The 25,126-nt window shown below is 34.2% G+C and overlaps 1 protein-coding gene across 2 annotated transcripts in view; it reads right to left on the bottom strand.

Moving 5' to 3' along the window:
* Window positions 1–25,126, bottom strand: part of ABCD3 (ATP binding cassette subfamily D member 3) — a 68,281-nt gene that overhangs the window by 13,287 nt on the left and 29,868 nt on the right. For both annotated transcript variants that reach the window (XR_013999459.1, XM_081146213.1), the window contains exons 5-16: window positions 19,608–19,677; window positions 18,233–18,330; window positions 17,754–17,877; window positions 14,857–14,913; window positions 12,785–12,927; window positions 10,086–10,155; window positions 7,796–7,865; window positions 7,610–7,707; window positions 7,405–7,496; window positions 5,564–5,655; window positions 5,400–5,472; window positions 5,207–5,270 (exon numbers count right to left, since the gene is read on the bottom strand). Coding sequence is in view for 1 of the 2 variants with exons in the window: in XM_081146213.1 (XP_081002339.1) it covers window positions 5,207–5,270; window positions 5,400–5,472; window positions 5,564–5,655; window positions 7,405–7,496; window positions 7,610–7,707; window positions 7,796–7,865; window positions 10,086–10,155; window positions 12,785–12,927; window positions 14,857–14,913; window positions 17,754–17,877; window positions 18,233–18,330; window positions 19,608–19,677 (1,051 nt within the window). In the remaining variant the exon portion in view is untranslated. The remainder of the gene's footprint in view (window positions 1–5,206; window positions 5,271–5,399; window positions 5,473–5,563; window positions 5,656–7,404; window positions 7,497–7,609; window positions 7,708–7,795; window positions 7,866–10,085; window positions 10,156–12,784; window positions 12,928–14,856; window positions 14,914–17,753; window positions 17,878–18,232; window positions 18,331–19,607; window positions 19,678–25,126) is intronic.

The following is a 25,126-nucleotide window of genomic DNA, read 5'->3' as shown; positions in this document are numbered from 1 at the left end:
ATAATCATGTACTGTTTACAATGTGATTCCCCCAATATTTCCAGTACTCACCTAGCACCATACATAGTTATTACAATATTACTGACTATATTTCCCATGCTATCCAATTTCTTTTTAATAATAGAATCATATTTTATATATGTTCCACATTTGTTATTATTTAACAATATATTATATATATTCTTCTAGGTGAGTATATTCAGAGTCCTCCCATTCTTTTTTTTAATGCTCGCAGTATATTCCATAGTAAGAATGCGCCATAATTTATTTAAATATTTAGGTTGTCTGCACTTTGTTTTGCTCTTTTAGATAATAGTACAATGAACCTCCAAAACAGTGAGCAAATTAATGCACTAGTGAGAAATGTTTCTATATATCAGATTCTTAGAAATAAGTGTTGGATCAAAGTACATACACATTATAAATATTTATAAGTGCCACCAAATTGCTCTCCAACAACATAAAGTTAAATGAGAAAATGTACAAAATACTGGTTAAGTTCTAAGCGTACAGTCTTGTAAATGTTAATCAACCCTATGAAGATTCAGAAAACCTGGGTTATAACATTACATAGCAATGTATACAGCAGGAAGGAAGACAACGAAAAGATATCTGTTACTGGAGCTGTGGAATTTACCTTAGACAATCTTTTTTAACTGTTGAGCTTCAGGTTCCTATTATTTAATTCAATAAATGTTTACTAAATTCTCAGTGTCAGGCTCTGTTCTAGGCAAAGGAGCTACATTTTTTTTAAAAAAAGAGAAAGACCAAAAACTACCCCCAAAACCCCAAAAAAGCTCCAAACCCTCTAGTGAGAGAGACATACAATAAGTATGCCTAATAAATGAGCTAATTAAATAATATATATGTTAGAAAATAAGTGCTAGGAAGAAAAAAAAGATCATAAGGAAACTTGGGAGTGGTGAGGAAGGTTGCATTTTTAAGAGGGTCAGGCCAGGCAACTGGGCAAAAACTGAAAGAAGGGATGAATTAGGAATTTATCTGGAGGAAGACTATTCCAGGCCCAGTCCTACTACAAAAAGCTGATGCAAAGTCACTAAGGCAGGAATGTAGCTGTTCTACTCAAAAAGCAGAAGGGAGGCTGATGTGACTGAAGAAAAATGAGCATCAGGGAAGAGTAGTAGGAAATGAGCTCAGAGAGGTAAGAAGGTGGTAGGGGCAGGAGAATGGCAGGCAAATCCTACAGGGCACTGTAAGCCACTGAAGGATTTGGAGGCTTTGCGCTGATGAAACGGAGAGCCATTTGCATTATTCACAAGAGCAAAAAAAGTGAAAGTGACCTAAGAGAACAAAAGAACAAAATGTGGCACATACATACAATAAAATATTATTCAGCCTTAAAAAGGAATGGGATTCTCAAACATGCTTACAACTTGGATGAACCCTGAAAACATTATGCTACGTGAAATAAATCAGACACAAAAGGATCAATATTGTATGATTCCACTTATATTAAGTACCTAGAGTAGTCTTATCCAGAGACAGAAAGTAGAGCAAAGGCTACCAGGAGCTGGGGGAAGGAGGAAAATGAGGAGCTAGTGTTTAATGGGTACACAGTTTCTGTTTGTCATGATGAAAAAGTTAAGGAGATAGTGGTAATGGTTTAGTCCAACACTAGATGTACTGACTTATATACTGAAATATGGTTTAAAAATATGGTTAAAATAGTTAAATTTTATGTTATGTATATTTTACCACAATAAAAACAGAGAAAGAATGAGCTTCTAAAAAAAGGTTGAGAATTACTGGCCTACCACATGGCTGACCACATCTTATGCAATCAGTGTTAGAGAATAAACTATTCTGAATGACTTTTCCAGAGGAATGAACTGAGAAATTATTTTAAAGTATCATTTTTATGGACTTCTTTATGTGCAATTACTATTTTCCTTTCCTGTAAAATGGAATATAATGAATATTCCTGATAGTACAAGGTTATTATATATAATAATTTTATTCTACTAGAACAGTGATGTCCTTACGAGTTCCTACAGTTCAGAGAGCTGTTACTTAAATGGTTCCCTACACTACGCTTTGAGTAATGTCATATCTTTTTTCTGCTACTCACTGTTCATTATGACCTTCACTGGTATCTAATACTTCTCTACACTATTTGCTTCAATATGCTAGGAAACCCTAAAACCACATTTGTAATGTTTACAAATAATAACTAGACTTACAGACATTCTTCCACACAGTCTTATGCTCAAATGTCTCAGATTCAGCATTAACTTTTCTTTATTCCATGGCTTTTGGTAAGGCTGGACAAAACTTCCCATTATGACATCAGTCATGGTTAGCCAGTGGTCATTTTTCCATATTAAAGATTTATGAAAATATCATCAGTCATGGTAAGCCAGTGGTCATTTTTCCATATTAAAGCTTTATAAAAATATATTTTTTTCTTGGGTTGAATTAAGACAAAAAGCCACCCTGGCTGGTGTGGCTCAGTGGTGAGGATGCTGGCCTGGACCCCAAAGGGTAGAGGGTTCGATTCCCATTCAAGGGCACATATGTGCGTTGCTGGTTCGATCCCAGCCCCGCTCTGGGTGGGTGTGGGAGGCAACCAATCAATGCGTCTGTCTCACATAGATGTTTCTCTTTCTTTCTCTCTCTCTCTCAAAATCAATGGAAAAAATATATATCTTCGGGTGAAGATTAACAACAACAAAAAACGACTAAAAGCCAAGGATACTTTTCACCGAAAACTGAATTCATAATAACACTTTATTATTGAAGGTACTGGATTGATTTAATGGAGCAACAAATGCTTTGAATATTTTATTAAATACTCCCTGAGAAATAATGCTTGTTCATAAATCCTATTTTCTATTAATTTACCATAATAAATCATGAAAAAAATCTACCCATAAATACAATTTAGGTAAAAGAGAGATTATGTAAAAGTATGCTGTTTATGAGGATTTATAGGCTTCTTATACATTAGAAATGTGCCTTACTAAAAGGTAAAAATTTGAATAAGTTACAAAGTACTGCTTTAACGCCCACATTATAATTTATAAGTTATCTCTTAGGATCTCTTCAATCAATATCTAGATAGATAAATATGCCTGTGCTGGGGAGTTTATATAGGAAAAAGATATAAAATCTCTTATATCAAAGAAGCTTGTATTATTTGCTTTATTATTAGACAAACTAATCCTAAAGTATAAAACATTTGTTTTTGGTGGCCAAGTCTGTTTTATTATACCTCTAACCAGGAAAAAACAATCCTTAGTTTCAAGTAAGCCAGATAGGTAGACAATAATTGGAAGTAACAAAGAACTGAAGAATGTTTGTTGAATAAAGGAAGACTATGTTAAGAATAACAATGGAAAGGGTAAATTGAACAGACTGACAGATCTCAAAGGGGAGAAGGGTGAGGAGGATGGCAGGAGATCAACCAAAGAATATATACGCACATATGCCTAACCCATGGACACAGACAATAAAGTAGTGAAGGCTGGGGGGGGGGAGGGCAGGGTGGAAGGAGGTAGTGGGGGGAAAATGGGGGGCATATGTAACAGAGTCAACAATAAAAAAACACAAATAAATAAACAAACAAAAAGAATTATAATGAAAAGACAAAATAAATGAGAAAAGCAAAGTCTAACTTAAAATTCCTTAAGTCAGAGACAGAAGAGGAATACATTTCAGTAGCCCAGAAGGACGCAAATCAAAGAAAACAGTGGAGGAGAAAACAAAAGAATCACAGGATAGGGGCATAGCTGGGTACTCACATCAGACTTTACAAATGAAACCAATGTATGCGCAAGAAAGTAAGGGTCTTTCTAAGACTATAAAGGTGAAGTTTAAGAATTGGCTAGAAGTATATTACATACAAACATAAGGGCTTTAAAGGGAAGGGCATTTGCCTGGACAGCGCGGCTCAGCAGTTGAGCATCGACCTATGATCCAGGAGATGGAGGTTCAATTCCTGGTGAGGGGACATACCCGGGTTACGGGCTTGATTCCCAATGGAGGGCTCTCTCATCATTGATGTTTCTCTCCCTCCCTCTCCCTTCCTCTCTCTGAAATAAAGACATATTTAAAATAAATAAAAATAAAGGGAAGCTCATTCAGACCGAAAGGCGAGAGCTTTAGTGTGGTAACTAATGACAAAAGTGAGTAATATTACAGACCATAATCATAATCTTATCTACTCTATGCATCTGTGCATACAGGTCCCAAAATCCCTTCTCACTATGATTAAGCCATGTGTCCATCTGTATTGTTGGATTAACTATTTCTCAATAAAGACAGAGTGAGGGAAAGTAGGAGAAAGGGCCAAGAGGGTTCTTTAATGAAGAAATCTGATGACCCTTTTAATCCTTGGGTTGTGGCAATAATGGGGCTACTGGAAATCTAACAAAGATAGGGTTCTGATCTCTGTTTTATCTCTGAAATCAAGCCTGATAGATACACACCAAACTGACTGAAGTACCTACAGCTAAATGAGAAAACACTTCTGTAATACTTGTAGGCATTCAATATTTAACAACTGTATTTACATTTTCTCTACTTCCTCTTGTATTTCCTAGCTTTTAAAAATATACAAAAATATAATATACAATACTCATTGTTAAGTAAGTTCAAAGTACTTTGCATAATTAACATTTTTCATTTATAGTTCCTTAAAAAGAAAGTGGAGATGAATTTAATAAATATATATTGCTAAGCATAGGAAAATTGAAGACTTATATAAGATTATAACAATTTAAAAACAAATCCAATAATTATATTCCTTATTTTAAACTATCAGACATTCCTTCAATGAAAGCAACTGAAAAGAACCCCTACACATAACACAAATTACAGAAGGCCACATACATAGGTGTAAAGATAGTAATTCTAGAGCTATGCTGTTCACTAGCCATGTGGCTATTTAAGATCAAATTTATTAAGATTAAATAAAATTTGAAATTCAGTTCCTCAGTCGCATTAGCCATGGACTTTATTTGCAAAAGATAAATAAAAGATATTTTGATAGTAATATTTGAAACTCTAAAGTTCTGTCAATTAAGAAAATTAGATTTCTAAGTATTTCAAACACTTTTTAAAGCACTTTTGTGGATTCAGAGTTTAAGTCAAGCCTTAAAATTATTTTAAATATTCAGACAACCATTATTCATTTCACATTTTGAAGATGAGTTAAAAGCTTTTATACAATCATTTAAAAACTTACTTCAAAATTAAGGTCTCGGATCAAGATATCTCCATTCGGCGTTGCTAAAGGAACATGATCAAATCTACAGAAGAAATAAATTTAAAAAATGGATAATTTTACATTAAACACTAAGCAAGTGTAGCTGAAAGAAAAGGGTACTATATAGTTTGACAAATGTTTATGCTGCTAAAGAACCTTTTGCTGTACGTACTTTATAATATTATCAGCATTGATGATTTCTCCAGCTCCAGGTATCAACGGAATGCTTTGTGCTCCTTCAATACCTTAAATAGAAAATAAGTATTAAAGTATCATAATCACATTATGTATTAAACCAAAAACTTAAACTGTAAGACCTAGTTCATTCATATATACCTCTTTCTTGTTGTGAGATCATTGTGCGTTCGTATCTTCCATTATTTAAATCCTTTAGTACTTGCATTAATTCTGAAATCCGAGCAGTAAAACTGAAATTTAAAAAAAGCTATGATCAAATTTCTATAGGCTATCACATCTTTTACATTATTTATTTACTTTTATGAGATAAAATTGACATATAACATTGTGTACATTCAGATCTTTTTTTTTCTTACCTGAGGATATGTTTTTATTGATTTTTTTTAGAGAGAAAGGGAAAGAGAGAAACATCTATCAGTTATCTATCAGTTGCCTGCCATATGCATCCCAACCAGGGATCAAACCCACAACCTAGTGCTCGGACTGGGAACCTAACCTGCCACCTTTTGATGTACAGGACGATGCTCCGACCAACTGAGCCCCCCCAGCCAGGGCCACATTTTTTAATTTATACAAACTCAACTAAAGTTTCTAAAATTGTAATTTAGTTTAAATAAAATAACCTAAAAGAAGTCTCATCAGCATAAAGTATTAGTGGTAGTATGCATGTTTTACTATTATCTTTCAGCAGAAGAGCAGAAACATGGGGATAAGGGAAGAGGTTTCATAAGAGTCTTACCTCAACAGATACTTCTTTAGTAGGTAAGAAGGTTGTTTACTGCTAGAATTTTAAGGAAGGTTCTAGTAGATACTACAAAAGGACTAGTACTAGTATATTCCATAGCCCCTGAGTTCCCGCTGGAGTGAGCTATAAAGCCTGGTATAAAGATGGCCTATCTGATGAAGGCGTTTATTATCTACATGCCAAATGACTGCTACTGCCCTGCAAACATAGAAGATTTGGAAGATTCCTCTCTTATTCTAAAGAGGGGAAAAGATAAAGTGTTCTTAATAGTAGATAGAAATCACTGTGGCAATAGAAGGAAATCGAAACTAATGACAAGAGGTTGAGGCATGTAAGAATGACATAATGGTCGAAGAGAAAGCGTTCGACATCAGAGACACAAAACAGGATTTTCCTGTGAATAGCAAGCAACGATCTTCTCAAGGAACAGAAGTACCCATTTGCGATGAACTGGAAGGGCAAGAGAAAGTCATTAACTAGTAGGAAGAATGTCGGCATTCTCAAGTGAGAGACTCTGCACAGAAGTCTACAACTTCTATCTTGCAGTGAAGACCTTAACTGCCACAGGAGGAGAGTAGAGCAATAAAGAGGAGGAAATATGCAGATGAATCTCAGGCCTTAAGCCATCCAATTTCTCCAGATGTCCTGAAATTTATAGTCTTTTTTAACATCATAGTGTTTTTATACCACACCAATCCTTTATATTAGAGCTTGAAATACTGAAATACTTAATTCCATTTTATGGTCTAAGAACAATTTTACTAAAAAATATGGCCATATTTACAACTGTACATACAGATACCACAAGACAACTTTTCATTTTTTTCCATTAATATCAACTTCATCTTTGTTCATCTTTTGCTAGGTTACCAGTATCAAAGATTTAAGAAAAAAAAGTATAGTGGGTGATAGAAAGTTCAAATGAGAAGATTCTATTCGTTAACCTAATTTTCTGTGAATTAATGAGACTGTCATGATTCATCATTTCCCAGCTTACTGAATACCAGTTGTCCATGAAACAGTCTGAGAACCCCTAGCCTAGTTTAAGACTCAAAACAACTATCTAAAGGAAACATAAAGGGTTCACCATCAGAGAAAAATCTTCCATAATTTTTTATCTAAACCAGCTTCCAGGAGTAGCAGCTTCAGTCATCAACTGGGCACAATCATTAAGGACAACATAATTTTAAAAAATAATTCTCTGCAACTGCTTTTTAGTACTAATCCTACTTACCCAGCCAATCTAGTCATTTCACGGCCAGCCAAAACTATTCGCCCCAGAGCTTGAGACATTCGTAAAAGCATCCTTCCACTTTGGTAGTAATCCTTAAATAAAAATAAATATTAGTTTTCACCTACATTTCTAAGGTTAAAAACTAGGTTTTCTTTATTTTTATATTTAAATTTTCAATTTCTCATTATTATTACCACTACTTTACCTCCAGAAGTTCTGAATGCGTACTCTTGATATGTCGAGGATGAGATAAATCTAGGAAAGGGCGGCTAACAACTAGGTAACCAACTACAGTGGCAAGATCTGAAACAAAACAATTAAGATTTAAAATATTAGCATATCCGCTTTTTCCACAAATCTCATTCCACCATCTATTTTAAAGCATACTTACACTTGGCAATTATGCTATCAATGAAGCCCATAGAAAATCGAAACAAAATGAAATTATGTAGGTGTTCCACCTGGCAGAAAGCAAAAACAAAAAAATAATTATTTTCTATGTATATAAAAAAAATGAATCTACCATGAGGATAAAAGGAACTGCATATATTTATTTAACAAATATTTACTGAATGCATATGATTTCTGATTACATTGTATATCACATCCCATTGAGCACAATGTTGATCACAGAGCAGGTACCAAACAAACACTTCATGAAACCATTTTTATACAAACAGAATGGAAATTACATAAAGAATGTTAATGTGGAGTCCCTTGTATATAATAAAACAATGATATTTATTCACAATACTGTCAGGTATATATATGCTTTGTTTTGTTTTGATTATTGTTTGATTATCAATAATCAAAACAAAAAGAACAAAAGATGAGCGCATTTAGGTGAAATACTAGCAGTCCAGATTGGCACTCGATGCTCTGCTTTAGTTGGAAACATCTGGTCTATGATGACTGATAATACACTCAATCTAAACCAAATATTCATGTAAATTAACACCACACAGCCCAACTCTGTAGATTTAATCTGAGCATGCATTATCTCAAAATTACAATTACAAAAATGTCTTTTATCCTGCATTTTCAGTGTTCTCACATTATCCACCTGTCGGATTATTCAAGGTCCTGCATGACTGGGCACTGGGCTCTATCTTAAACCTCATCTGCCTCTACTTTGCTCCTTCGCACTGAGTTCCAGAAATGCGGCATCCATCCGCAAACAGGATCCTGCCTTACGGCTTTCCTCTTGCTGTGCTTTCTGCCAGGAATACTGTCTTCCCAAATATTGATATTTGGCCACTAACACCCCCACTTCAAGTGGGGTTTCTGATGAATTGCCACCTTCTCAAGAAAGACCTTCTTGCCATCCTAGCTAAAATAGACAAGAAACAGCCTCCATCATACTCTACCACTTTACCTGTTACATTTTTGGTCACAGAATTTACTGCCACCTGAAATCATATAAAATGTCCAGTTGTTTATATGTTTATTGTCTCCTCCACTAAAATGTGGGTTTCCTAAGTATAAGGTAGCTTGCTCTTACTATCTTGTGCAAAAGAACAATGGCTGGAACATTTATTCAATGAATGCTGTGTGCTACATGCTGTGCTCAATACTGAAGATACAATGATGAACAGAGCAGACAAAGTCCCTGAGTTCATGGATTTACATTCTAATGAAAGAGACAAACTAATAAACAAATAAGCCAGACAATTATAAATTGCAATATATGCTTTTAAGGAAACAGATCATTAAAATGGAAAGTAACTGGTGGAGGCCATTTCAGATAGACCAACCAGAGAAGGCAAGGCCTCAATAAGGTGTAAACTTCTGGGCTGAAATCTAAAGGATATGTATAAACAAGTCATGTGAAGAGTGCATTTTGGTGACTCTATCAGAGTTAAATCATGTTAAATATAAATAAGGCAAAAATTCAATTTATGAAATAATTTTAAATGACAATCACTTTAATCTTTTTAAATCACTTCAAACACATATTTAATTTCACCAGCCTGCACTAAAATGTAAGCTCCCTAAAGGCAGGGGTTTGCCATCACATTCACCATTGTTAACACACTAGCACCTGGAACAGCACAGGCACCTATATGGCACTCTTTGTCTTTTGATTGAATAATATATATTACGTGAATTCAAATTTTCCAAGTGGCAAATAAATAAAAACGGAAATATAGTTTCCATAAGAAACAATGTTTATATTCTAAATCAAGGACCAACAAACTATGGTCCACAGTCTAAAGCAAGCCTGCTACTTATTTTTGTTAATAAAGTTTTATTAGAACAGCCACACTCATTCATTTACATATAGTATATGGCTACATTTGAGTGGCAGAGTTGAATACCTTCAATAGAGACCATCAGGCCTGAAAAGCCTAAACTATATATGTATTATTATCTTGTTCTTTACAGAAAAAGTTTGCTAACTCTTGCTCTAAATAATAATCTTAAAAGTATTTTCATGAATGTTACTGGAACAAATTTTCACAAAATTTATCACTAAGTAAGACTCCTATGCAATCTCTGTAAAATATACTGACAATTATTTTAATAAATCTACCATTTTATAATTAGGCAACAATACATTGATATGATAGTTTTTATTCTCATACTTTTTAATGAAAACAATATATTTGTCGCTTGGCATTAGCCAAAAAGAAAAATAAAATCTTTCCATAAATACGTAAGCCTCAAGCATATTATCTTACCAGTTTTCGGAAGACCGAGTGAATTGTCTGCTTTTCTCTTTTATTCCCATCATAAAAGGCAATTTCTTCACTATTAAAAAAAATAATTTGGCAATTAATTTTAATGTTACCAAAGCCTGAAAAAATAATTGCAAGACAGTATTTTAATGACTGAATATTTTTACTTAAATGGATATTTTGTGACTAAGAGCTTACCAGGTAAGTCTCAAGCCATGGTCTGCATGCACTTGAAACCCTGCTCCCAGCTCAGCTCAGAGCATAGGATCACATACCGACTGGATCATAGACTGGACTGCAACCATACATTGCTTATGCAATATGTAGCTGGCTGGAAAAAGTGTGTGGGGCTAATACTCAGAAATTGGAATAAAGAAATAAGAAATAAGAAGGAAGCGGCCATGATACATAGAAGGCAAGGCAGGGACAGCCATCACAGACTACAAGTTGAGTACAGACCCAGCTAGGAAGGAGAGGAGAAAACAGCTAGAAAAAGATGGGTAGTAATGCCATGACACAGTGTTTGAAAGACAGCAAAGCAAACTAAGTCCTCTCGGCCTCCCAGTGCCAGTTCCCAGGAGGCCTAGCTGCACAATCGTTCTTATTCTTGGAATCCCACTACATCTCACAACTTCTGTTTTCTTGAACAGGTCTGAATGGGCCCACAAGGATCTTGACTAGAAATTAAAGGATGTGTTTATAGATGAAGAAAGTTTCAGTGCAGTTAAGTAAATTTGCTAAAGTCATACAGCTAGCAAGTCAAGCAGCTGAGATTAAAATGGACTATATCTGACCCTAGTCCAGTCTTTCCATTTTATTCAGTATGATGTAAACTTCCCCAGCAAAGCACCTCTTACAGCAGAGGAAAGTAAAGATTTACAGAACAGTCCTGAAGTCACAGTTTAAACAGCCTTCAATAAGCACCTAGTAATTCTTTAAGGTCTCTTTTCTTCCTTAGTAATTTATGAGAATTACCTATTCTACTCCAAAATATGCCTGTATTTTCTCCATTAGAAAAACAAGGTAGCTCCTATTTCAAGTAAAATCCCTTCAAGTAACTTTCCATAAAGATGCATCCATCATGTTTGACCTGTTTTATGGTTCCCTTGACACAGTGATACAGAGCCCTGAGGAATCAGAATCCAGTTTAAGAAACAATTCTGTACCTATAAGTGGGTTTCTTACTCCCTTCGATCTCCTCTGCACATTTAAGCAGGAGGAGGAAGATGAGGTGAGAATTCCACCTCTCCCAAACTGAGTCTCATTTTAGCCCCACTGTAAAACCTGAAGGGGCAGGACACCCCAGAGTACTGACGGCTGCCTATCCAACATCTATTCTCTTCCGCGTCCTTTTTCCTAAGAGAGCCCCAAGTTTCTTAAAGTTATTTGTCCTTTTCTGTGAGTCCAAAAGGTCTGGTAGTGGCCTCCACCCCATCTACAGGGGACGGGTTGCACACGGTCTAATCCAATCACTTTGCTGTAACTGCCTGAGGCCGAGTGAGCAAACGACAGTTCCGGCCAACAAGATGTGAGAGAAGGTCTGCTGTGGGGCTTCCGGGGAATTTCCTTGCTCTCTTACAGCAGAAGAGATGGCTCCATTTTTATTTCTGAACCTTTTGCAAGGGAAGAAGGTTAATGAGATCTGGACCTGTTTCTGACATCTTGTTACCACAGGAAGAACTAGGCTGAAGAAAAGGGCAACATACCAGGAGGGCAGAGCAATGAGAACATAAGAAAGGAGCCAGAGCCCTGATGATGCTGTGCCTGGGACTGCTCTACCTTAGGAATTCTTATGTGAAGCAGTAAATGTCCTTATTGTTGGGGCCCTCTGAGTCAGGGTTTTCTGTTTCTTACAAGAGAAAGAATCTCAGCGATAGCATCTTTCAGTCACTTGGCAAATCACCTATCTATTCAATCATCTATTTTCTGCCTCCCTAGAGCATAAAATCCTATTTTAAACTGGTACCATTTTAGCAATCCAAGGAAATAAAGGAAAAGGGAACTATTAAAAGAATAATTTTGTAAATGCCTACAGGGTAATAAATATTAACACCCTAAAAATAGCATACAGTTGACAGATCAATATATGAGAAAATTTACTGAGCACCTGCTACATATCAAAAACTATCTTGTAAGCTGTATATATATTTCATATTTAATCTTCAAAATAACCCTGTTATCTACCAATTATAAACAAGAAAAGTGAAGCTATAAATAACTTGCTGAAAGTCAGTGAATATATAATAGATAAGTGGAAGAGATAGATTTTGAAACTAGGCAGGCTGGCTCCAAAGCCCAATACTTTTTCTTCCTATTTTTGGATTTTTGTGGATAATAGGTAGAGGCACATGCAGTAAGACTGAATTACTAAGTATTACAAACACAGTCTTAAATAAAAATATTCTGGGGTAAACTGAGACAAAAGTTTTTGAAGTATTGTAAGTAAATTTGAATTGTATTTTGACTACATTTAAAGTGAAATTAATAGAAAATTAGTCAATAAACATGAAGAGGCAAATTATATATACTACATAGTTAATTAGAAAAGGGTTATAAAACTGATATCCTTCAAAATGTATATTTATACACACACATAATTTCAGTGACAGTGTTACTAGATTTTTGAGTCAACTTACATGATATCAATATCCGTAGAAATAAATTTTTAGTAATCTAAATACGTTTAATATATTTCTCCTTACCTGTTTGTGATGAGCCGGGAATTAACAAATCTATACTCTCCTTCATACTTCTGCTCAGTTATTGTCATCTTACCAATGGGTCTTCTAAGACGAGTTAGGAATAGCCCAGAAACAAGCAAGTAGGCCATCATGCTTGCTGGGCCCTATTATTATTGCAAGAGAAAGATACAAAGTTCAAGGATACCTAATAAATTTACTGAACGCAATATACACAATTTCTATAGTTACCTCGTGACTTTGAGAGAAATTTATCTTTCGACTAATTTTTTCCCCCCTTCTTTTCTGAAAAAATACACACTGGACCTCTAAGCTTTTACTATTCATCTACTCCTCCTCCCACCACTGCAGCTCATCCCCAGCTCTCCACAATATGCTCACCTAAAAACTCCTAATTGCAGTCATCACTCTTTCTATGGCATCTAAAACTCTTCTAATGGAACACTTCTTGACATTTTCTCAAGATTCCACAACTCACACCTCCTTTTTACCTTCTCTTTGAATGTTAATATTCTCTGAGGTTTCTTCCTTAGCTTTCTTCTCCCAATTTGTATCTCTAGTCCCATCACTCCTAAGAATCCAAGACATTATTTCTAAGTAAGTACTATTCATCTTCACCTCACTGCTCTGTAAAGCCTCAAGCTTAGTTCCCCCTCAACAAGCTCCATCTGTCTTCCTATTCTCATGCATCTTGCTTCCATCCCTACACTTTGTAACTCGGTAAGCGACCTCATCGCCCATTGACCATTCCAAGACTGGTGAAGCTGACCTTTCCAAGCTCATCACAGGCACTTCCCTCATTCCCATATATATTTTATGTTCTGCCATATTGAAATAACTGTTTCCTGAACATGGCATTCCATGAAGTTGTTCTTATGTCTGGCAAGCCTGGCCTATCTAACAGATGTCTACTCATCCTCCTCAAAGCAGCTCAAATATCACCTCCAATTCTTCTAACAGTAAATACTTTATTCAAACTTCTGTTATTAGACTTATCACTCTGCATTGTAACTACTTGACTATCTATCTCTTTTACCAGATCATAATCCCTCCTCAGTAGTACTGTCTTACTCATCTTTTTATTCCTACTACCTAGCACAATATGTCTGGAACATAGTGTGTATGTACTCAAGATTTTTAAATTAAATTATGATTGATTCGATGTATTTCAACAATTACTACAAGTATGGGCAAAAATATAACTAAAACATAGTTTCTACCTTCAAGAAATGTAGAGGTGGATAACAGAATTATTAAAATGTAGTAACTACCATAAAAAAATATTACAGCATAGAGACAAGAGGGATTAGACCTGTTCATTTCTTATAACAAAAAACATGCTATAAGAATCATTAAATCTGGATCATGAAATAATAGCAAAAAGTTACAAAGGTAGACAATAAAATTCAAATAAAAAACTGCTTTTCCCAGCTTTCTGGAAACGGACAAAAACCACTATATAAAGTATTCACTAATCAACTACAAAATGTATATATATACATGTACACATATTTATATGTGAAACCACCACACTGTCACATGGTTATAAATCTATAACAATATCACATATTAAATGACTACAGTTAAACTTAATAAGAATACTCAGAGAAAATTTAAAGGTCATTCTTACCAACACAAATATCAGAGACACAGTAATTAGGCTCATGGGATAGTCAACCATTTATATTATTATAAAATATCCTTGAAACTGGTATAGCCATTCTAAAGATATTTCTGATATTTTAATATTCAAATTTCATTTTTAAATAACTGTCTCCAAATCTCTTTTTAGACATTTCTTTGCAGCAATTAGTACATGTATGTTCAATGTTAAACACTGCACTTACGGTTATCAGTACCACAAAAGTTTTCCAAGTATCTGACTTAAGGAAAATTAAAAAGCCAACTTACAATAATTTTTAAATTTCTAGTACAGTATTATTTTATAACCAGATTTTATTAGGTACATCTTGTAAAAATACGTTCTCGATATATAAAAATATTTTTACAAACTATCCAGCTATTCACAATACAGCATGATAGTAACTTAAAAGACAGAATGAAAATAAACTCACCTGAGCTCCTATTGCACTCGTTAACTTGAAGATATACAAAGCTATGTCTAAAAATGGCTGTAAAATAAATACCAGGAGGTACATAATTAAAAAGAACTAGGTTACCTAGATTGATAGCTAATACAACATGTTAAATACAAAAGTACTATTTAAACATCTAACACATAATTGTTAACATGTAGAGTTCCCTCTGTGTATAATATGCTGTAACAGCATGTAGATTAATGGTTACATAAAACACAGTTCTTATTGTCAAACAAAAAGTGAAGACAGCCTGACCCATGCCTACTGACAAGTCGGAAAAACACTTACTGCTTTTCATCAACTAAGGTAGCTCTACTGTGATAACTGACCATTAGTAACTAAGTAATTTCTCAACATAGTGCAAGAACACGAAATAAAATGGCCCGAGTTATAACCCCAAATGTGCTACTAGCTTTTCTGGTTTCTATATATCTTCGCCTGTAAAAATGAGGCTCTTCCAGTTCTTAATACTGTTTGATTCTATTATTTTATCATATCTATATGTTGAAATAATTGAGTAAGCCTATCTGTGAATATAATTTTCTGATATAAAACTCAAATTTCTGAACTAAAACAATACATTAAGATCCTCACACAGAGACAGCTCAACTGACATGCTAAAAGTGTGTGTGTATGTGCGTGTTTTGTAAATCCTCACCCAAGGATATTTTTTCCATCGCTTTCAGAGAGAGTGGGAGGGTTGGAGAGACGGGGAAAGAGAAACATCAATGTGGGAGAGACACATCAATGAGCTGCCTTCCACACAGTCCACGACTAGGGGCAGGGAGTGAACCCACAACCCTTAGATGCACAGGCCAACGCTCTAACCACTGCACTACACCCGCCAGGGCGCTAAAAGTGTTTCTTGAAGTGTTTTTCAAGAAACTCAAATTGTGCACATTCACTTAAGTCTATAGCCTCCCCTTTCTGACTAGTATCTAAATTACTCGGATAGGTGGCTTGGTTTATTAATTGGCATGTACTAAGATGAACCTTTTCTTTTTGCCTTATAAATTATCAAGAAGCTGGACATACTTGTGAAATTTAAATACATTTAAAAGTTGATTAAATGACTCATAATTTAAGTCAGAGTTCAAACAATTAGATAATGGTAAAAGTAAATATATTGTAGTGCACAGCAATTAACTTAATATTTCACCCTACTGAAGATGTAGCCATACCTGAGCTATAGACTTGCTCAAGTGCCAAGATGTAAAGACTAGAAGTCTACAGAATTACATAAGAAACTTTATATATAACCCCCCCACACATACTCACATGCATATAGAACAAACTTTAAAATGTGGTAATGGACTGACAAATCTCAGAGGGGAGAGGGAAGGGGGGAGGGAGAGGGGGGCGGGAAAAGATTAACCAAAGAACTTATATGCATAACCCATGGACACAGACAATAGTGCAGTAGGCCTAGGGGAGGGGCAGGAGTGAGGGGGCGAGGCAGAAAAAAGGGAGACATCTGTAATACTTTCAAAAATAAAGATAAATTAAATAAATAAATACATAAATGTGGTAATAGGAGCAGAAAAGAAAGCTAAATTACTGAACACTTTGTAGTTGTCAGAGTTTCTAGAGTTTGGAATCAGTTAGCAAAGGCTTCTAGAGAGCAAAATAAAGAACAAGGTTTGGCATGAAGTAAAAAGGTATTTTAGTACTGGGCTTATCATGAGGGGTGAAGCTCCTGTGGATATATTTCACCTTTCTAAGAATTGCCTATCCTCCCTCCATCTGTGTGGTTGAAGCGGAGCATTCCTGTTCTTACAATGTGACCAAGCCCCTTGTATATGGATATCTAGATCAATTGTGGCCAGAGGCAAAGATACTATAAATGGTCCAGTCTGAGAGAAGCTCCCACGCCAGACCAACAGCAACCCTGTGCACTGAAGTGGGAAATGGAGCATCACCTAAAATGAAGAGCGGGAGATAGTCTCATTGATTTCGGCTACATGTCCTAGTCAATGCAGGAGGTAATGGCAAAGAAGATGGCTTAAGGAGACTAGAGCAAAAGATCTAAGGGTGGTGAGATGAGATGAGTGAGATAAGAAAGAAGTGAGGAGCCTGGCACGGCGGGATTCAGCAGTTGAGCATCGACCTAGGATCCAGGAGATCGAGCTTTGATTTCCCCCGTCAGGGCACATGCCCGGGGTTGCGGCTCGATCCCCCGTAGGGGGCGTGCAGGAGGCAGCCTATCAGTGATGATGACTCTCTCATCACTGATGCTTCTATCTTTCTCTCTCTTTCTCTCTCTCCTTTCCTCTCTTTGAAATCAATAAAGATCTATTTAAAAAAGAAAGAACTGAGGAAATTAGCATGAAAAACTGGTTAAGGTCCATCATCTGAATCAAGAGCTTTGGCCATATTCTGAAAAGGGGGAGGAACAGTAATTAGAAAACAGAAATAAATTAATATCTTATGAAAAAATTTTTACTATTATTTAAATGATCTAATAGAATTAGAGATAGTAAAGGGGAGAAATGAGCAGAAAGAAGTGCTAGCCTAATGTTAATGGACATAGAACTGGAAATATAAATTGACAGCAGAGCTCTTAACGACTGCTAAAAGTACACAGATCAAAAGAGAAAAATGTAAATTTCTGTTGTTTTACTGAAATCTGCCTGCACTTATTCTTATGAAATCTTTATAAGACACTAAGTTCTCAGTTCTTGGCTAAAGCACCTCATAAAAATAATATAAAAAATTAAATAATTGTAGTTAAAACTATTATAATTTTAATTTTCTTATAAAAACATTAAATATTTACATGATGCTATTATATCCATCAAAACAATTCTACATAAATTTGCTTAGATTCAAAATTCAACAAATTAACAAATAATTTAAAAAATTGAGAAACTTACCTTACTAAGATTTGAATACAGATCAACTACACTGTTACAAAACTTTTCTACATCTTGTGTAAGGAGCTGGTCTGGATTAGCTATTCTGTTGTCCAGATTTCCCATTTTATAATATGTGAAAGCTCTAAAATAGCAATAAGAAAATGACTTTAAAACAAATGACATTTTTTAAAAACTCACATTATACTACATAGTTCAAATTAATAGAAACAGAAAAGTTTGGAGGTGGAAGAGGTCCCAGAGATTGTCCTACTTTACTTTAAAAATGAGGAAGCAAGTCTACAGAAAGATGACTTGCCAATTAATGGAAGAGCCAGAATTATAGACTCTAAATACTGAGTCTTTCCTATATATTTCTGGGTCTAAGAGCAATTTTCTTGAAAACATAGCCAACAAAAAAGAAAATCTTCTACATCTCAATATCATAAGTATTACTGTTCAATTTAAGTATTTTAATATAAAAATGAGTTATTACTTACTGGAGATACTCCTCATAGAGGTATTTAGTTAGCCTTACTCGGAAGCACAGTTTGAGCTCATTTAACCCAAACTTCAAGAAGTTATTAACCAGAGAGATCTAAAACAAACAAACACATATTATTGATTTTGCTTCATTTCTACTTACTAAATCATACTTTATTTCTCTGTCATTGGCTATGTCCCCAAATCCTATGGTTTTTATAATAGTCCAGATTTATATAATTCGGTTCTGTTTTACTTAAAACTTATAGATACAAGAGAACATGCTAAACGAAAGGCTCTACTATCCTGATATGTTAAACTTTACTTGGAACTTAATTTTAGAACATGTTAATATCATTAATTATGAGACATCTCTTGCTATCTTTTTTTTGGTAGGGGAAAAAAAGCCAAATCTGTCACCTTTCTATCTAATGTAAAGGACTTTCTTTTAGAAGTTCTGACACTTATGTTTATACTTTCTGCTTCTGACTACCAGCGTTCCAACCCCAGACAATGGAATTCTATACACATTGCATCTGCATTTGTTTAAAAAGGTAGTATGAGTCTTATACCTACTACATCATTTTCCAGATTATATCTAGAGTCATATTTACCACTCTTTTCCATCATTATATTGAAATTAATTCTTCCATAGTTCCAAGTCATATTTACATAAAATTTTTACTAAGAAAACACTGACTTTCTGCTGAATCTCAAGTTTTGACTGATAGCTAAGCTACTTATCTCCATTTTTTGTATTAAAAGATCTAAAAAAAGGTCTAAAAACCATGTATGTCCATCCTCAAGTTTTATTTAATCTAACATATATTAATTGGATTTTACAATCAAGCTCCTCCTTTTAACTCCCACATTTAAAATACTAAAATTCCTATAGTGTCAATAAAATAGAATAAAAACCCAAGCTAGAAAATCACTTATAATTTAGATCAAATACTCACCTTTATTTTTAATAAATTCAAATAATAATTTCCAGTTTAACTTAAACTACATCAGTGGTTGTGACCTAAAGCAATAAATCTAAATCACGGTGATTTTGCCCTCCCCACCGTCCCCCCAACTTCAGCCTCATGGGGACATTTTTGGTTCTCACACTAGGGAAAGGGGGGGTACTACTGCCATTTAGTGGGATGCTACTAAACATTCAAGAAACCCTGGCTTAAAAAATAAAAAATCCACATATGTATACCTCCTTTTAATTTTTCTATCTAGTGTAAAGATCTACACTGAAATATTCTACTACGAGTTACAAAACTAAATTTGAAATAGGAACTTAGTATCATAAATCTTTAAAGAACTTAATAAGTAAATATCCTTAAAGATTTGCAGAAGATGCAATTTTTTCCCTGTGTAAATTTAAAGAATTCCACTTACGAGAGGCATGGCAGCGATGAAGTTGAATAAGTATCTCTTGAAATCTTTTCTGCTACGACCAATGATACCACTGCAAACCACCACATGCAATGCATTAGTTGCAAAGAAGCAATATTTTACACTAAGAAAACTTCTGAAAAGCTGTAAAATTACTCTTGGAAGTTTTTATTGAATCAAAAGAATCAATAAGAAAAAAAGATGTTAAATATTTTCTTACAAAAACATGTTTCCAACTTTTGAAATTTTATCATTTTAAACAGCTTGCTTGAAAATCATTCTATATAAATAGCAAAATTAAATAATAGTAACTAGTTCTTTCCTTAGTAAAAATGGTAATTTTTAAAAAGGCTTAGGCTGCCACGAAAGGGGGTTAGATGGCAAAACAATTAACTTTACAGACCCCAGAATGGGTTACTATGGATAAAACAAACTAGTATTTCTTTGTTTTTAAAATGTTTTAACATTCTGATTTTCACTTGTATGAACACATTTGTAGAATTAATCTCTAGAGACCTAGACTAATGAGAGATCAGCAAACTCTTACTATAAAAGGTCAAGAGCAAATAGTTTAAACTTTGTGGGTCACAGGGTCTCTGTTGCAAACACTCAATCCTGCTATTGCAGAGCAAAAACAGCCAGGAATGAAACTGGCTCTGTCCTAACAAAATTTTACCAAAACAGATGGTATTGGGATTTGACCTACAGGTCCACTTTGCTGACCCTGGGACTAAGTAACTCAGAAAGTAGATCAGTAGGGGTCCCCAGAGCCTCGAGGTCTGTTAACACACTTCAACTAAACCAGCTCCACTTTTTTAAATGTTTTTGATCAATCTTACGTATTTATTTGTTTTTAAAATATCGTTAAGAACTTTTAAAGGGTTCCACTACTTTTAAAAAAAAAGTTTGAAAGCCATTAATATCATATAAATAAATAATCTTTGAGTACCATACATCTATGATCCAGTAAAAAGATAGAATTTATTTGATCACACTCTTTCATCAAATAACATTTATTAATACTCCCAAGTATAAATAAAATATATTTTGAAAAATACTACACACAATTATTTAAACCAAACTCCACACACACACAAAAATGATGGGTATATGACAGAGAAATAATTTGCTTTTTATGAAAAAGTAAGTGAATAAATGCCAAATAATGTTGGCTGGTCTTTTAGAGAAAATAAAATAAAATAATTCCATGGCCAAATAAATTCGGGAAAACATGGGTTAAACAAATCTAACAAATGTCTTTACCGAAGACCTTCTCAAAGCACTTAATGTATACTGTGTGCATTGTAACTCTCTGGGAGGGCTTTGTAGCATGTAGCATTTCCTCTGTCATAACTAGCATTCCACAGGACATACTTTGGGAAATAATACTTTAGACTGATAGAAGAATTAATAGTCCAATTTTGATACAACTGCTAAAAAGTCTGAAAAAATTTACCTTGAGCTAGAAAAAAGTCAAAATAGAACCACACAAAAATGTTGTTTATAGCAATAAGAATATTAGAGACACAAAGCAATTAAGACAGAACAAAAAGTTTAGAGATTTAAAATTGTTTGAAACAAACTTTACATAAAACCAAGTGCTTTAGTGCTGCCCAAGCTGCAGAACACACAAAATTATAAAACTTTGTTAAAACACATGCCATCATTCAGCAATTGTTTACCACTGGAATAGCAGCTATAAATTTAAAAAATGGTTCCTTGAATAAAGCCTTATTTCTGCTTATTATTCCACTGCAAAAAAATAATAATGAAGAAGAATTTTATAGTAGCCCCAGTCATTATTACTTTCAATACATACAAGAATCTTATAAAAAAAAAAGATGCTGCTTGTAGCCAAATGGATGAAAGTAAAATATATATATTGGTGATTACATATAACAGCAACAAGACAGAAGGGTTCTCCTCCGTATTATGTTTCTCCATACCACAGTTTCTTAAAGAAAAGGTCGGACTTATTAAAGTGTGTCCACATTCCAAAATCATTAGCCACTGCTAACAAATAAGCCTAAAAGGTGTAAAGGATATTAAAATGAAGTACACTAAGGACCACAGCAGAAACAGATGAATCTAAACCTACTTTGGAAAAGGGAAATGACAGATAAATCCATTTACAATGTAGCTTTAGTAGCAAGTTAGAGAAATGTATAAATTTTTCAAATAATGTTCCCTATTATGAACTCACATATTTTAAAACTTATAATTTGACCAATTATCAAATATTTCACATTTCTGCTATACCAGAAGCTCAAAAATATTTTTTAAGGAGAAAATTAGTTAACTTTAAAATGACCATTTCACTATTGATAAATCTGAGTTAAGAGTGTAAGAAAGTTCCTTGTACTATTCTTGCAACTTTTCTGTAAGTTTAAATTGTATCAAAGTAAGTTTTTTAGAGACTCTTTTTTGTTGTTTTTCAATTTTTCTCCATCTCATAACTAAAATTGAAAACTTAGTACCCGAGAAGATGATTAATCTAGAATTATAGGCTGCTCATGCTACATAATAACTTTTCTGTTGCACTACATACTCTTAGCAATGCATTTTCTACAGGATAGTAAGAATTTGAGAACATATTTACTGGCATCTATTCACTTAAAGTTGGAAATCTCTAGTTTAGAAGAGGTAAATAATATTTGGATTACAAAAACATAAAATCACAAAATCTGAACAAAAGGGAAAACTTTTAAAAATAAGCTAATCTTCTGTACTATACCATGATTGTGCAGGGTTTTTATATGTAATATGTGATGAATTCTACACAGATATTTAATATGATGTTACTCATATGGATGTAACCTATATATTTTTGCCACACGTAATAGTTGGGGAGTCTGTATTTTTATTAACAGATATGGCATTTAAATAATAAAGCCACCACCCGGCCAGTGTGGCTCGGTAGTTGAGCATCAACCTATGAACCAGGAGGTCATGGTTCGATTCCCCATCAGGGCATGTGCCTGGGTTGCAGGCTTGATCACAGGTGGTGGGGGAGGGTGCAGGAGGCAGCCGAAACAAAGATTCTCTGTCATCAGTACTGTTTCTGTCTCTCTCCCCATTTCCCTTCCTCTCTCTGAAATCAATAAAAACACCTTTTTAAAAAATAAATAAATAATAAAGCCACCAAAGAAAAAAGCATAAAATTCTATAATAACGTAAAGGAGCATCACTGTTTTCTCTACATTAAATATATAAAGGACTCAAATTACTTGCACACACAGCTTGTAAAAACAGAACTTAGCAATAAAATCAATCCTCCGAAAGCTGATATGCTAGCAACAATGAACTCTGAACTATGTTTATGCTGAAATTCTTAGAATTTGTTAGAGGCTCACAGACATAAAATGGATCAGACTCTACCCACAAACACCTACAAACCTGGGAGACCATCAACAAGTCCTCAAACTTGACTTCTAGCAAGATTTCTAGGCCTTCACTTTGAAATATGAATACGCCACCAAGAGTGGCAAACTGCTTGAGGAAAGCCTCTAACAAGAAGGGCAAAGGTCAGAACAGACAAAGAAAGGATCATGAAGGAAACAAACGAACAAAGTCACAGACCTGAAAGAATGCTATAAAAATTAACGTCTATACAAAAAGATAACTCTTAGAAATAAAAATATAATAAAAATAAAAGTTCTCTGGATGACAAAGTTAAAAGAAACTTCCTAGAATATAGAATGAATATCAGTAATAAAACCAGTAGAGAAATTATAACATAATCAGATGATCAATCCAGCGGGGCCCAATACTCAACTAATAAGGATTCCAGAAAAAGTACAGAAAAAAATGGAGAGGAAGAATGACTGTCTAGATTGAAAAGAACCCACCTCATGCCCAGCACAATGAAAACAAAATTTTAAAATTACACCAACCTTCAATAAAATTCCCAAACACCAGCAATCCAACACCAATAAAATGATCATAAAAACTTCCAAAGGTTGAGAACTAGTCAGTTCTATAAAAGACAATAGGGTGATGCTTTCCAAATTCTGACAAAAAGTAATTTCCAGCTTGGAATGTATAAATATAGCTATATTTTACCAACAAGTGTTAGAGTAAAAGATTTTATCATATCTAAAAGGTCTCAAAAATTTCTTTCCTTATACCCTTTCTAAGAAAAAGACTGCATCTGCCAAAATGAGAATGTAAACTGAGGAAGAGGAAAACAAAAGATCCAGAAAACAGATTATTTAATGCAGGAGAGAAACATGAAAGACACTCCCAAAATCATGATAAAAGCATATTCAAACATGATTGCTATTTAGTGGGCCTAAAATGCAATCAATCCTGATTAGAGCAGGAAGGCAGGAAATTAACAAGAAGCACAGGGTGGGTAGTAATAGAGAAATAAAATCAATAGATTATTTGGTGTGTTTGACCATATTACAATACTGAGAAGATTTTACAGTGTTGTCAATAAGCTTGAGTTGAATTAGTAAGAAGCAGGCAAAAACCTAAAGCACACAAAACTTTGCAATTTCTAAATGCCAGGAAAAACAAAAAGTTGTATATAAAAGAAACTACCGAAAATATGACATGTGGCTTGGCCCATAAACAATAGTTAAAATCATGTAAACAATAAATTCATTTAATAAAATATTGCAATATAACAACATTGAGAAGATGAGCATGGGCATGGGTAACAGTGTGAAGAGCTAATTCTCATCTTCCAAAGTAGGAAATAAATACATACTCTCTAAAACTGAAAGATCTAGAAACAGTAACACAAGTATGTCACACTGAAGTCCAGAGATAAAATAAGAGATGAAACATAAAAAAGAACAGAAAATGACTGGCTCTAGGAATGACAGTTATGAGTGGGAGGAATGGTGCACAGGATTGATATATTTGTGACTAACTCCTGCAAGGCTATCTGATGTTAAGCTATGTTCACATAGCATTTTAAGCTGTTCATATATTACTTGATTAAAACTAAGAAGCCCAGGACTGACCACAGATTTCAGGGAGACCTGTGTTGAATATAGGAGCCTACACAATTTACCCATATTCAGAGGCATGTGGTTAGGGCTTTAAGCCCATGCGGATAACCTTTATTCTCCTAGACAGATGAGTCAGAAAACATATGCATGAAGAAAGCATTCTTCCTCTTCCTACTAATCCTCTAAGAAGCAAATCAAGGATATGAGGGGGAGAAAAATCTTTATTTCAAAATTTGGGAGCATTTAAAAATTTTAAGTACTATCATTCCAAAAGTTATCTTAGATTAAGTACTTAACATTTTCTGATAAAATATTGCAAACCAGTAAACAGATTTCCAAAAAAAATTTTACTCTGTCATTCAAATTGGTGTCATGAGGAATAAATTCTTTATCGATAGATAAATGTTATTTTTGTGTTTAGATCCAAAATTATCAATTGCAGTAATTAATAATTAATATGTAAAATGACTATAATAAAAAATCTATAAACACTAACTTCGGAGAATGAAGGAAATGTCTAAGAATTTTTTTTTCCTTTTAATCAACATTCCCAATGTGATT

This window comes from Miniopterus schreibersii (assembly GCF_964146895.1).
Source record: "Miniopterus schreibersii genome assembly, chromosome: 8".
Classification (NCBI taxonomy): Eukaryota; Metazoa; Chordata; class Mammalia; order Chiroptera; family Miniopteridae; genus Miniopterus; species Miniopterus schreibersii.
The sequence above is the reverse complement of the archived record's forward strand: the minus strand, read 5'-3'. Positions and strand labels throughout refer to the sequence as shown.